The 12,518-nt window shown below is 45.5% G+C and overlaps 2 protein-coding genes across 3 annotated transcripts in view; one reads left to right on the plus strand and one right to left on the minus strand.

Moving 5' to 3' along the window:
• The first annotated feature begins 99 nt into the window (after positions 1 to 99).
• On the plus strand, positions 100 to 11,360 carry EEF1B2 (eukaryotic translation elongation factor 1 beta 2). 2 transcript variants are annotated; one of them, XM_081888081.1, is made up of 6 exons: positions 165 to 340; positions 2,018 to 2,140; positions 8,609 to 8,732; positions 8,957 to 9,023; positions 9,674 to 9,799; positions 11,166 to 11,360. In XM_081888081.1, the coding sequence occupies exons 1-6, from the start codon at positions 261 to 263 to the stop codon at positions 11,318 to 11,320; spliced, it is 675 nt and encodes a 224-aa protein (XP_081744207.1). In that variant the 5' UTR covers positions 165 to 260; the 3' UTR covers positions 11,321 to 11,360. The 2 variants fall into 2 exon arrangements, with proteins under 2 accessions (XP_081744206.1, XP_081744207.1); XM_081888080.1 differs by lacking the exons at positions 8,609 to 8,732; positions 8,957 to 9,023; positions 9,674 to 9,799; positions 11,166 to 11,360 and adding an exon at positions 5,777 to 7,099 and having other exon boundaries at positions 100 to 340.
• LOC309376722 (uncharacterized protein) overlaps positions 4,600 to 12,518 on the minus strand; it is a 97,122-nt gene continuing 89,203 nt past the window's right edge. The window contains exon 2 of the mRNA XM_081923328.1: positions 4,600 to 5,078. Coding sequence (XP_081779454.1) covers positions 4,997 to 5,078 — 82 coding nt within the window. The 3' untranslated portion in view covers positions 4,600 to 4,996. The remainder of the gene's footprint in view (positions 5,079 to 12,518) is intronic.

Genomic DNA, 12,518 nt, shown 5'->3' on the forward strand with positions numbered 1-12,518 from the left:
GACGTGAGAGCTGATCCCGCTTCCTCCTGTCATAAATCGGCAACTTTCAAAAACGGCGGGGCTTGGGCGTGTCCGTGAGGGGCGGAAGGACACGTCGGCGGAAATCAGCCCCCGTGGCGGAGGGATCTGCGTGCGTGCGTATATATAAGAGCAGCGGACGCCGAGCGCCGCCCTCTTTCCCCGACGGCCGTTGTGGTGGCTGTTGTGCGCGCGCAGCTGGTCTCTTCCCCGCCTCCCGCTCCTGAAACTTCGGCGCCATCATGGGCTTTGGGGATCTGAAATCCGCCTCGGGGCTCCAGCTTCTCAACGCCTTCCTAGCCAGCAGGAGCTACATCGAGGGGTGAGCCGCCCTCCGCGCACCCCGAAATATAGACGGTTTCCCTTTTAATCGCCAGCAGTAGGTCCCGCTTTTCCCATTCATTGGCCTTCGCTTCTTCCCGCGTGGGCCCCACATGGCTGCACGAAGAGGGCAGCGGCCTAGCAGTTGGAATGAGGACTAGCACCTTGGCAAGTCTCTCTTTTGGAAACCATGCTGTACTTTGTGCGCGCGCGCGAGAGAGAAAGGCGCTATAAATAGTCGTAGGTGTATCTCTTTGACACCCTACAGCTGGAGCCACGTTGTTCTGAAGCATTTTAAAGTATAATAATAATTTTTATTTATTAGGCGGGCTCAGGGCGGGTAACACCAATAAAATCACAGTAAAAGCATAATAGGGGAATAGAGAAGGGGGGGACCAATTTAAAATACAGGCTAAAATTCAATTTAAAATGCAGCCTCATTTTAAAGTAGCTGATAAATCTTCGCCTCTAGTCTTCCTACTTTGAGGGGCAAGCGTCATCATAAGGCAAATCATGGTTACGATGGTATTTGTTTTTAAGTCAGGTTTGTCTCCCGCAGATGTCCACATTAGTTAAATAGATAAGTTAAAAAGAGAAGGCCTGCAGGCTTCAGAGCAGGGGTTGCACAAAGGAAAGGGGAGTTCTTCAAGGCCCCAAAGCAGCCGCCCTTTAACAATGAATTTATATATGAATACCTGCTGGTTTCTTTGGGTGGTGCAGGGTGCAAGCTGGTCTTTACCTCCTTCCTCAAAGATAGGCAGCGAGGCCTTACAGTGGCTCTTCTACTTCCCCTCTCTCTGGTCCCATAAATTATTCTGTTGCAGATTTTGGGCTCTGGGAGAGAGCCGCTTGCCTAACAAATTGGTGGTTTATGGGGCATTTGAAGCAGCAACCGTCTGATTTGCAGTGCTCTTTCCAAACGGTTACCATGTGCCCTTTACTAACACATTTGACCATTGTTGGGGATAGAAGCTGGGTGGTTTGGGGACAAAGCTATTCTGGTTCTGACTTGGGGGGGGGTAAAAATGCAAGGATGGGTTAGAGAAGTAAATGGGAGAAAAATACAAAGAGGGGTCGGAAGAGTACATGTGAGAATATGTAAGCTCAAAGTAACTTGTTCCAAGACCACATGGCAATCTTTGTGTGTGGATCATGGGATTTGCAACCTGCCATAATGCCCAAAAGTGAGACTTTACATCGTTTAAAAAAATACATCAATGCTAGATGTGTTGGGCCTACTGGAAAATGACTTGGGCCTTGATTATTGCAGATTCTGTAAGAGCTTTTGTTACGGTTCTTGGGTGGTGGAGTATTAAGACTCTAACCCAGAAGTAATTGATATGGTTAATTAACCATAGTTCACCATTTTGCTCAAACTGGGGAAGTGGTGGTTATCAGTTCTGGAACAATCCATGATATGAAAGTTTGAAGTTGGTCTCTTATATTGCTGGAAGCTGCCTTGTTCTGAAGCTGGTCTGGTGACCATAATTTATTGGTTCAGGTGAACAGGAAATTATAGTTAATAAGAACCTTCCTGGTTTATTTGTAGCTTGCATAAAGGGGCTACAAACTCTTGTAGACATCTGAGTGTCTTGCTGAGATGGATTTCACTTTATATCTGTGGTGCTTTTCGTTTTGCTGAATGAAACAAATTTTAACCTGAACATGTTTTCTGTAGGTATGTCCCATCCCAAGCAGATATTGCAGTTTTTGAAGCAGTTGGTGCACCCCCTCCTCCTGAGCTGTTCCATGCTCTCCGCTGGTACAACCACATTAAGTCTTTCGACAAACAAAAGGCAAGGTAGGGCTCAATTTGCTGTCATTTACAGGTTTGTATTCAATGTAGCATTAAGCAACATAGCGATTTCTCTCTCCTTATCGTCCCCCTTTTTCTGAGAGTTCCCCCTACTCTCCATAGCAGATTTGGAGATGGCATAAGAGGGGTGGGGAATCCCATTGTGCTAGTGTAACTATGTAATGACACCCAAAAACTTTAGAATTCTTTTGTCCCTGGACAGCCATATACAGTTTCAGCAGTAATCAGTGATAATACTTTTATATTTATATCCCGCCCTCCCCAGCCAAAGCTGGGCTCAGAGCGGCTAACATACAAGTAAGACAATGCATAAAAACGAGCGATCAATAAATTAAGATACATCCCACAATTCAAACAAATTAAAACTGGACAAGTTCCAATCGTCAGGTTAAAATTGAGGGCGGTTACCAACTCTTTCCACTGACATTATAAGTACCTGTGAGTGGGCTGGGAAGCTCCTTCATGCTTGTTCTTATACAAGGAGAAAATGAGACTTGGCCCTGACCCAAAGGCCTGGCATAACTGCTCCGTCTTGCAGGCCCCGCGGAAAGATGTCAAATCCCGCAAGGCCATAGTGAGAGCGCGTTCCACTAGGCCGGGGCTACAGCCGAAAAGGCCCTGGCTCTGGTTGAGGCCAGTCTGATCATTCGGGGGCCCAGAATCCTTAGGATGTTATCTGCAGGCTGTAAGGTCCTCTGTGGGGCAAGGTTAAAACCAGCACCTTAAACCTGATCCTGTACTCCCCGGAAGCCAGTGCAGCTGGTATAGCACTGGGTGAATGTGATCCCACGGCGAGGACCCCGTAAAGATTCTTGCCACTGTATTCTGCACCCGCTGGAGTTTCTGGGTCAGTTTCAAGGGCAGCCCCACATAGAGTGAGTTACAGTAATAAAGCCTGGAGGTGACCGTCGCATGGGTCACAGTGGCGAGGTTGGGGTGAGAGAGGTAACGGACCAATTAGTAACTTCAAAAATAGGTACAAAGTGTGTCATAATGGCCAGTTATGTGATTAAGTTTTTCTTGCCTTAATGGAGCTTATACTTGCTGTAGTGTATATAGGTAGCACTATGGTCTAAACCAAGTTTAGTCAACCTTTTTATACCTACCCCCCACTAATTCATCTTTCTTTATGGTAAAAAATCCTTACCGCCCACCAGTGCTTGATGGAAGGATTAGCTTGTGCCATAGAACCCCTACCGCCCACCTAGAATCCTGAAATGCCCACTAGTGGGCAGTAGGGACCAGATTGACAACCCCTGGTCTAAACCATTGAGCCTCTTGGTCTTGCCAATCTGAAGGCCGGTGGTTCGAATCCAAGGGACAGGGTGAGCTCCTGTTGCTCTGTCCCACCTTCTGCCAACCTAGCAATTCTAAAGCACACCAGTGCAAATAGATAAATAGGTACCGCTGTGGCAGGAAGGTAAATAGTGTTTCTGTGCAGTTGGCACTTGTCATGGTGTCCCGTTGCGCCAGAAGTGGTTTAGTCATGCTGGCCGTATGACCCAGAAAAGCTGTCTGTGGACAAACGCCGGCTCCCTCAGCCTGAAAACGACATGAGTGCCGCAACCCCATAGTCGCCTTTGACTGGACTTAACCGTCCAGGAGTCCTTTACCTTTACTTTTATATAGCACACATACACTGGGTGAAGTGCGTAAATAAAAACCAGACTAATTCAGCATGATTCAAATCTGCTAAACCTCAGGGAATCAGGATGTTTTTGGAATGGCTTAGTGAAAACATTCAGATGGCTCACCCCATGATCCCTGGCTGAGCATTATGTTTGAACCAGGAATCATGGTTTGTTTTGCTCCAGACTAGATTTGCCAGAGTGAAACAACAATCCCTGGTTTGGATAATGGTTGGTGACTTTCACTAGGGGCAGCTATGTATGCATTACTGTAGCATGCAAACTGAAGCAGAATCTTGTAGCACCCTAATTTATTTGTGATAATTATTGTGAAAATAATAAAAAACAAAGCTAAGCCACAATAATGCCAACTTCAAATCTCATATGTAAGGGGAAATGTGAAAACCATTTTACCCATTTTTATTTTTAATTTTTTAAGAATGTTATTGCTCACGAACAATGCTTCTCCTGGAAACAGGTCTTCGCATACAGTGACTTTTCTCTGTTCCCGCCATGTGTTCTTCAGTCCCTTTTTTAAAAAGCTTTCTAACAATGAAAAGTCAGAGCTGCCAGACAGCTTTTGTTGTTGTTTAGTTTATTGTGTCCGACTCTTCGTGACCCTCTGGACCTGAGAACGCCAGGCACTCTTGTCTTCCACTGCCTCCCGCAATTTGGTCAGACTCATGCTGGTAGCTTCGAGAACACTGTCCAACCATCTCGCCCTCTGTCGTCCCCAACATCAGGGTCTTTTCCAGGGAGTCTTCTCTTCTCATGAGGTGGCCAAATACTGGAGCCTCAGCTTCAGGATCTGTCCTTCCAGTGATCACTCAGGGCTGATTTCCTTAAGAATGGAGAGGTTTGATCTTCTTGCAGTCCATGGGACTCTCAAGTGTCTCCTCCAGCACCATAATTCAAAAGCATCAATTCTTCGGCGATCAGCCTTCTTTATGGTCCAGCTCTCATTTCCATACATCACTACTGGGAAAACCCTAGCTTTTACTATACAGACCTTTGTCGGCAAGGTGATGTCTTTGCTTTTTAAGATGCTGTCTAGGTTTGTCATCGTTTTCTCCCAAGAGGCAGGCGTCTTTTGATTTTGTGACTGCTGTCACCATCTGCCGTGATCATAGAGCCCAAGAAGGTAAAATCTGTCACTGCCTTCATTTCTTCCCCTTCTGTTTGCAAGCAGGTGATGGGACCAGTGGGCATGATCTTAGTTTTTTTGATGTTGAGCTTCAGACCATATTTTGCGCTCCTCTTTCACCTTCATTAAGAGGTTATTTAATTCCTTCTCACTTTCAGTTGTTCCATATCCCCCCCCCCAATAGTTTGCTGTGGTCGACAGAGTCAAATGCTTTTGCGTAGTCAATGAAGCAGAAGTAGATGTTTTTCTGGAACTCTCTAGCTTTCTCCATAATCCAGCGCATGTTTGCAATTTGGTCTCTGGTTCCTCTGCCCCTTCAAAATCCAGCTTGCGCTTCTGGGAGTTCTCGGTCCACATACTGGTTAAGCCTGCCTTGTAGAATTTTGAGCATAACCTTGCTAGCGTGTGAAATGAGTGCAATTGTGCGGTAGTTGGAGCAATCTTTGGCACTGCCCTTTTTGGGGATTGGGATGTAGACTGATCTCCAGTCCTCTGGCCATTGCTGAGTTTTCCAAACTTGCTGGCATATTGAATGTAGCACCTTAACAGCATCATCTTTTAAGATTTTAAATAGTTCAGCTGGAATGTCATCACTTCCACTGGCCTTGTTATTTGCAGTGCTTTCTAAGGCACATTTGACTTCACTCTGCAGGATTTCAGGCTCAAGGTCAACAGCCATACAATCTGGGGTGTCTGGGACATCCGTATCTTTTTGGTATAATCCCTCTGTGTATTCTTACCACCTCTTCTTGATGTCTTCTGCTTCTGTTGGTCCTTACCACTTTTGTCCTTAATCATATCCATCTTTGCGTGAAACATTCCTTTCATGTTTTCAATTTTCTTGAACAGATCTCTGGTTGGAGAAGTAACCAGCAACCCCCTCCAGTATCTCTGCCAAGAAAATTCCATGGACAATAACATCAGGCATATAAAAGTCATGACGTTGGAAGATGAGCCCCTCAGGTCGGAAGGCGTCCAACGTGCTACTAAGGAAGAGCGGAGGACAAGGACAAGTAGATCCAGAGCTGATAAAGCGGGTGGGACGAAGCCAAAAAGACACTCAGTTGTGGATGTGCCTGGAAATGAAAAGAAAGCCGAACGCCTTAAAGGAAAATATTGCATAGGCACCTGGAATGTAAGATCAATGGACCATAGTAAGCTGGATGTGATCAAACAGGAGATGGCAAGAATAAATATTGACATCTTGGGCATCAGTGAACTAAAATGGACCGGAGTGGGCGAATTCAGTTCGGATGACCATCATATCTACTACTGTGGTCAAGAATCCCATAGAATAAATGGAGTGGCCCTCATAGTCAACAAAAGAGTGGCGAGATTGATACTCGGATACAATCTCAAAAATGATAGAATGATCTCGGTACGATTCCAAGGCAGACCTTTGCACACCACAGTAATCCAAGTTTATGCACCAGCTACCGATGCTGAAGAAACTGAAATTGACCAATTCTATGAAGACTTACAATGCCTTCTAAAACTGACACCAAAGAAGGATGTTCTTCTCATTATGGGGGATTGGAATGCTAAAGTAGGGAATCAAGAGATAAAAGGAACAACTGGCAAGTTCGGCCTTGGAGTCCAAGACGATGCAGGGCAAAGGCTAATAAAGTTCTGTCAAAAGAACAAGCTGATCATCACAAACACTCTTTTCGAACAACACAGGAGACGACTCTACACATGGAAATCACCAGATGGGCAGCATCGAGATCAGATTGATTATATTCTCTGTAGCCAAAGATGGAGAAGCTCTATAGAGTCAGCAAAAACAAGACCTGGAGCTGACTGTGGTTCAGATCATCAGCTTCTTATAGCACAATTCAAGCTTAAACTGAAAGCAGGGGAAACCACTGGGCCAGTAAGAGACAATCTAAATCAAATCCCTTGTGAATACACAGTGGAAGAGAGAAACGGGGTTAAAGATTCAGATTTGGTGGACAGAGTGCCTGAAGAACAATGGATGGAGGCTCGTAACATTATACAGGAGGCAGCAACGAAAACAATCCCAATGACAAGGAAATGCAAGAAAGCAACGGTGGCTGTCCAATGAGGCCTTACAAATAGCGGGGGAGAGAAGGCAAGCAAAATGCGAGGGAGATCGTGAAAGATACAGGAAATTGAATGCAGATTTCCAAAGAAAAGCAAGGAGAGACAAGAGGGCCTTCTTAAACGAGCAGTGCGAAAAAGACAACTTAAGGCATGAATTATATACTTGTATCAGTGCAGACTATTCCTTGTACAGTAAAGATCTAATTGAGAATGACATGAAATTGCTGTAACTCCTGCTCCTCAGAAATAAGTTGGTGCATATAGAATAAACCTGTGAAATTGAGTGTTGTGTACCCTATTCAAAATTTTCAGGCAGCAGGTGGAGCTCTTCCAATGCTTTTCAAAAGGTTTTATTCCCTTTTCTCCTCCCTTCCCCCGAATTAAAAACACTTCTGGCTAGCGCTGCATGGGGATATGGCTGTTTTAAGAGAACTCCAGGCTTGTGACAAAACACTTAATCATACTCCGTGGCTGGGCTTAATGAGCTGACAGGCAGCGGTGAGATGGAGGGCACCTCAGGTTGGCCATTTATGCAGAGTCATGCTTAGAACTGCGGCTTTTGTGTGGTGATCCCTCGGCCGCAAGCGCACAAGCAGCTTCCCAGAGCAGCTACAAATCCAGGTTCAGGCCAAAGATTTATGATGGTTAGGAGAGAATACTTGGGGGGGGGGATAGCAGAAGGAAATATTATATCCCGGTTAGACAACTTGCTTAGGTCTGGTCCTTTTCATGCGGCAGACTGATGTTGGAGGAATGGACTGTACCACTTTAGGCTCCGGGGGGCGGTATCATCTTTGTTATTCCTCTGCTAAGAACTCCCTGGAATTCGACATGGAACATAGCAGGGACAGGGCTGAATTGGAATCTTTCTGCTCTAAGAAAGATTTATTTGCAGTGAGTCTTTACAAAAATGGGAGAGCACATACGCTTCATTATAATGTAATAATAAATGAGCACATTTGGGTAAAAAGATTTCAGTTCATTCTATCACCTTATTCGAACTTCATTCAGTGCCAGGCATAAACCCAATCTCCCATGCTTGGATGTTTGATTTAGTGACTAGCCCGTTGGGTAAAGGCGCCCCTGACCATTAGGTCCAGTCGTGACCAACTCTGGAGTTATGGTGCTCATCTCGCTTTATTGGCCAAGGGAGCCGCCGTTTGTCCGCAGACAGCTTCCGGGTCATGTGGCCAGCATGACAAAGCCGCTTCTGGCAAACCAGAGCAGCGCATGGAAACGCCATTTACCTTCCTGCTGGAGTGGTACCTATTTATCTACTTGCACTTTGACGTGCTTTGGAACTGCTAGGTGGACAGGAGCAGGAACCGAGCAACGGGAACTCACCCTGTCGCGGAGATTCGAACCATCAACCTTCTGATTGGCAAGTCCTAGGCTCTGTGGTTTAACCCACAACGCCACCCGCATCCCTTCCCGTTGGGTAGCAGGTCTTTTTCAGCTGGCATCTGGTATCTTGCCTCTGAAATGTCTCCATGGTTAAGTGGTGGCTGGTTTGTTAATTAGTTGCCCAAACTGGAACACACTTTTGCAATTTAATTCTGGGTCGTATTTAGTTAGTAGAAGGGCACCATATAAGTTCTGTCTGGTTTTCTCCCCTAGTCTGCCTGGAGTGAAGAAGGCGTTGGGAAAATATGGCCCTTCAGATGTTGAGGACTCAACAGGCACAGGCGGAGACAGCAAAGATGACGATGACATTGATCTCTTTGGCTCTGATGAAGAGGAGGTATCCAGAATATTTTTCCTTTCAGTTTCCAGTTGCAGAGAGGTCTCATAAGCCCACATGCATTTAAACAAAAAAGAACCTGGCAACATGATGAACAAAACCAAATCACCATCTTTCGGCTGAAAACGTGATGATTTGTTTTACCTGACATGTCCAGTTATACTTGATCTCTGTTTGGGAACAGTTGCTTTCTTTTGTCCAACACAGTCTCTTTCTTTTCATAGGAAAGTGAAGAAGCAAAAAGATTAAGGGAGGAGCGGCTTGCTCAGTATGAATCAAAGAAATCCAAAAGTACGTTATCCAACTCCTTCGCCTTTGAATTTATGCACTTTGAATTGCTTTTTTGATTAAGGTTATTGTGAATTAAAATCAGCATAAATAAGTGACAGCAGAACTTCCTTCCAGCTATTTCCAAAGTGTCCTAATAAGTTTTGAGTTAAAATTCCTAGTTTTGACCAATGTATTTTCCAGGCTGTGGAATAGAAGCCGTAGGAAACAATTGTTTACAATCAAATCCTGTGCTGTCTTGCTGAAGGGGAAATTCTGACTCCTAATTCTAACCAATGCAGGATCCCACAGCTACTGGCCTGAAACTGCTCTGTACTGTAGCAGTTGCAGTATTCCAACTGTGGGAGATTAGCAGTTACACTATACAAATCTCCTTTCTCCACCAGGGAAGAGAATTTCAGTGTAACAGACAGGACCGTATCTTCCACACTTCATATTCTTGTAATAGCCAAGTTGGATAGAGAAATCAATGTTCCGTTTAGCAGTACTTAACGTTTCTGTAATGTATTACGCCTCTGTGTAATCTTTTTTTAATGCTTTTCTTAACCAGTATAGGTTAAACTTGCAACTAGGTGCATTTGTAGAGAATTCCTGGTTTTAATCGGAACACTCCGCTTTGCTGCTTTTCCTGAGCTATCCTTTGGTTTCTCTAGAGCCCGCACTCGTTGCCAAGTCATCCCTCTTGTTGGACGTGAAACCTTGGGATGATGAGACAGACATGGGCAAATTAGAAGAGTGTGTCAGAAGTATTCAGGCGGATGGCCTTGTTTGGGGATCTTGTAAGTAACTGGCCGACAATAAGAGGCTCATAGCTCTCTGGCAGTTTATATGCATAGCATCTCGCTCGATTCAGATGGCTCTTAAATAGTAGTCCCAAGAACTTGATGGCACCGCTTACTTCAATTCCCAGGGCAGTGGAACCTTGCAAGCAAGAAGATCTGGAGAGCTTCCAGTGGGTGGGCTTAAGACTGCTACAGCTGCATACAGCCTCCCAGTAGTTCTCTGAGTTTGAGAGAGTAAAATTTTGGCGTTCCATCACGCCATTGAATAGATCGTGGGGTCCAGAATGGCTTACGTAATGAGCTCCACAATCGCATCCCATTTGTGCATTTGACAGGCGGGGGGTTGCATCTAAATATTTGCCCCCTTGGAGGAAAGTTGGGGGGAAAGGAAGGGTAAGAAACCATCTCCACTAGCGGAGGGGTAGCACTGCCAGGGTGGTGCTTGTATGTAGCAGGCACCGAGTACATGTGTGCAAAGCAATGCTTCTAATGCGCAGCCCTTTGAAACAGCAAGGATTTTGCCCTTTGCAGAAAAGTCTAGAAAAACCTGGGGAACTGGATGAACTCTGAACTCCCACAAACACCCTGTCCTCATTTTCTTTGTGATGTATTCAACAGTTAAAAGAAGTGATTTGATAAAGGTATCTGTGGCTGGGGAAACCCAGCCAGACGAGCGGAGAATTATATTCCCTCAAAGATATTAATGTCTCACTTCCCCACAGTCGGTCTAGGAGAACGGGCTCCTTTAATCTGTTCCCTTTATGGTCAGGGGTATGTAGTTTCCACTCTGAGGGCCTAATCCTGCCCCACAATAAAGATCCTACCAATTTTGGCAGCAACTAGAGCAGGCAGATGCCAGCACCCTGATGGGGATGCAAATTGCCCCTCCCCCCAATCAGATTGAGCATTTGATGAGCAAGGAGGAGGCAGGGATTCTTCTCAGCTGATCTGCATGGGTAAGCTGGGGGGGGGGCAAGCAGGTGAATGGGAGTGTGGGGTGGCAGCACCCACTTCTGGGCACATCCATTGCTGGGGGGGGGGCCTCCACTGGGTTGATCCAAGGGTGGACATGGTCCTTGAGCCAAAAGTTAGATGCCACTTTTCCTTTTTTTAAAAAAAGTCTACTTTTCCCCCCTTTTGCATTCCACTGAGGGGGAATGTAAATGTTCACAGCTTGCTTGTGTATTAGCTGTTGCAGAGAGGTCAGGTTTAGGCCACTGGGTATGCTTTCTCCCCATCGCAAGCCCCGACACCAGCCAAGATTATGATGGGGCGAAATTCTTGTCAGTCCACAACCCTGAGTTTGCGTAGATAGAAAAGAGGCGGAACCTCGCTTCTCACAGCTCTTTCGATTGCTTTCTAGCCAAGCTGGTTCCAGTTGGTTATGGAATCAAGAAGCTCCAGATTCAGTGTGTAGTTGAAGACGATAAAGTTGGAACCGATATGCTGGAAGAGAGGATCACTGCGTTTGAGGATTATGTTCAGTCCATGGATGTGGCTGCTTTCAACAAAATCTAAGCCCCAATAGCACCAGGAATAAAACATTTGCAACACTCGAGGCTTTTGTGTGTGTTTTGTATGTCCCAAACTGCCGTTTAAAATAATGCATCGTTCTAGTTGCGTTGTCACCGTTCATAATGTGGACCCCTTTTCATTCCAAAGGCAGTCTTCACAAGGGAAGGTATAGGTTTACAAAATTGTACCAGAAGCAGTTTAGTCCTGCTGGCCACATGACCTGGAAAGCTGTCTGTGGACAAACGCCGGCTCCCTCGTCCTGAAAGCGAGATGAGCGCTGTAGCCACATAGTCGCCTTTGGCTGGACTTAACCATCCAGGGGTCCTTTACCTTTTACCTTACAAATTTGGATAGTTGACTAGGCCACAGTAGTGGAATACTCCTGCGAGGATACTTCGCAGGGATAACATGAGGGAGGCCATTGTTTTAGGCTTGATTATCTAGAGCAAGACTTGACATTACCATAGTGGGGGGTTTTTTAACCGTAGCATTGCTTCTCCCGTTTGTAGTATGTTTGGTGCAAAACGATGCAATTTAAAGGCGTCTCATGCGACCTTTGGCATTGGCTCTGGGTGCTAAAGAATGCAGTGACTGGATCAAGTGTGTACTCAACTTGGTGCCCTCTTATCTAGCACAGCCATCTTAGTACAGTAGAGGTACTATGTGGTTTTTCTCAGTTTGGAATGGAGGAATACAGCATTCACACATCCTTGCGGTCTCATGCCTGCTAAAAAGAGGATGGCAAATGCTCCTGTTCATAAAATCAGTGTGTACCTGCAATCCAGACTGCCCTTTGTGATCAGTCCAGTATTGGAGCTTCTCAAGTAATATGGTAGCCTTTTGGATCAAGGTGCTGGTGAAACAAAATAACAAAACAGGCTTCCTTGGATATCTGTTTTGAGTATGCCTGGCAACTTGGTTCTCTGGTGACAAAACCCATTAGCTTGCACAAAGTGCGCTAGATACAATAAATACAAAACATGCCTTCCATTGAAAAATGTGATGGGGGGGGGGGAGAGTAAATCTACCTAATTTTAATTGCAGCCAATCTCCCTGGCTGTATGTGAAGGTTTCTTCTATGGATGTATTGGGTGAATGCTGTTCCACGCCCCTGGATCTCTAGGAAAGTGGAAAATAGTTTCTCAACCAGCCCAGCGTTTGGCATTGTGCAGCACAGAGAACCTTTACTGGGAAATAACTA

The sequence above is a fragment of the Podarcis melisellensis genome (genome assembly GCF_964234715.1).
Source record: "Podarcis melisellensis genome assembly, chromosome: 1".
Classification (NCBI taxonomy): domain Eukaryota; kingdom Metazoa; phylum Chordata; class Lepidosauria; order Squamata; family Lacertidae; genus Podarcis; species Podarcis melisellensis.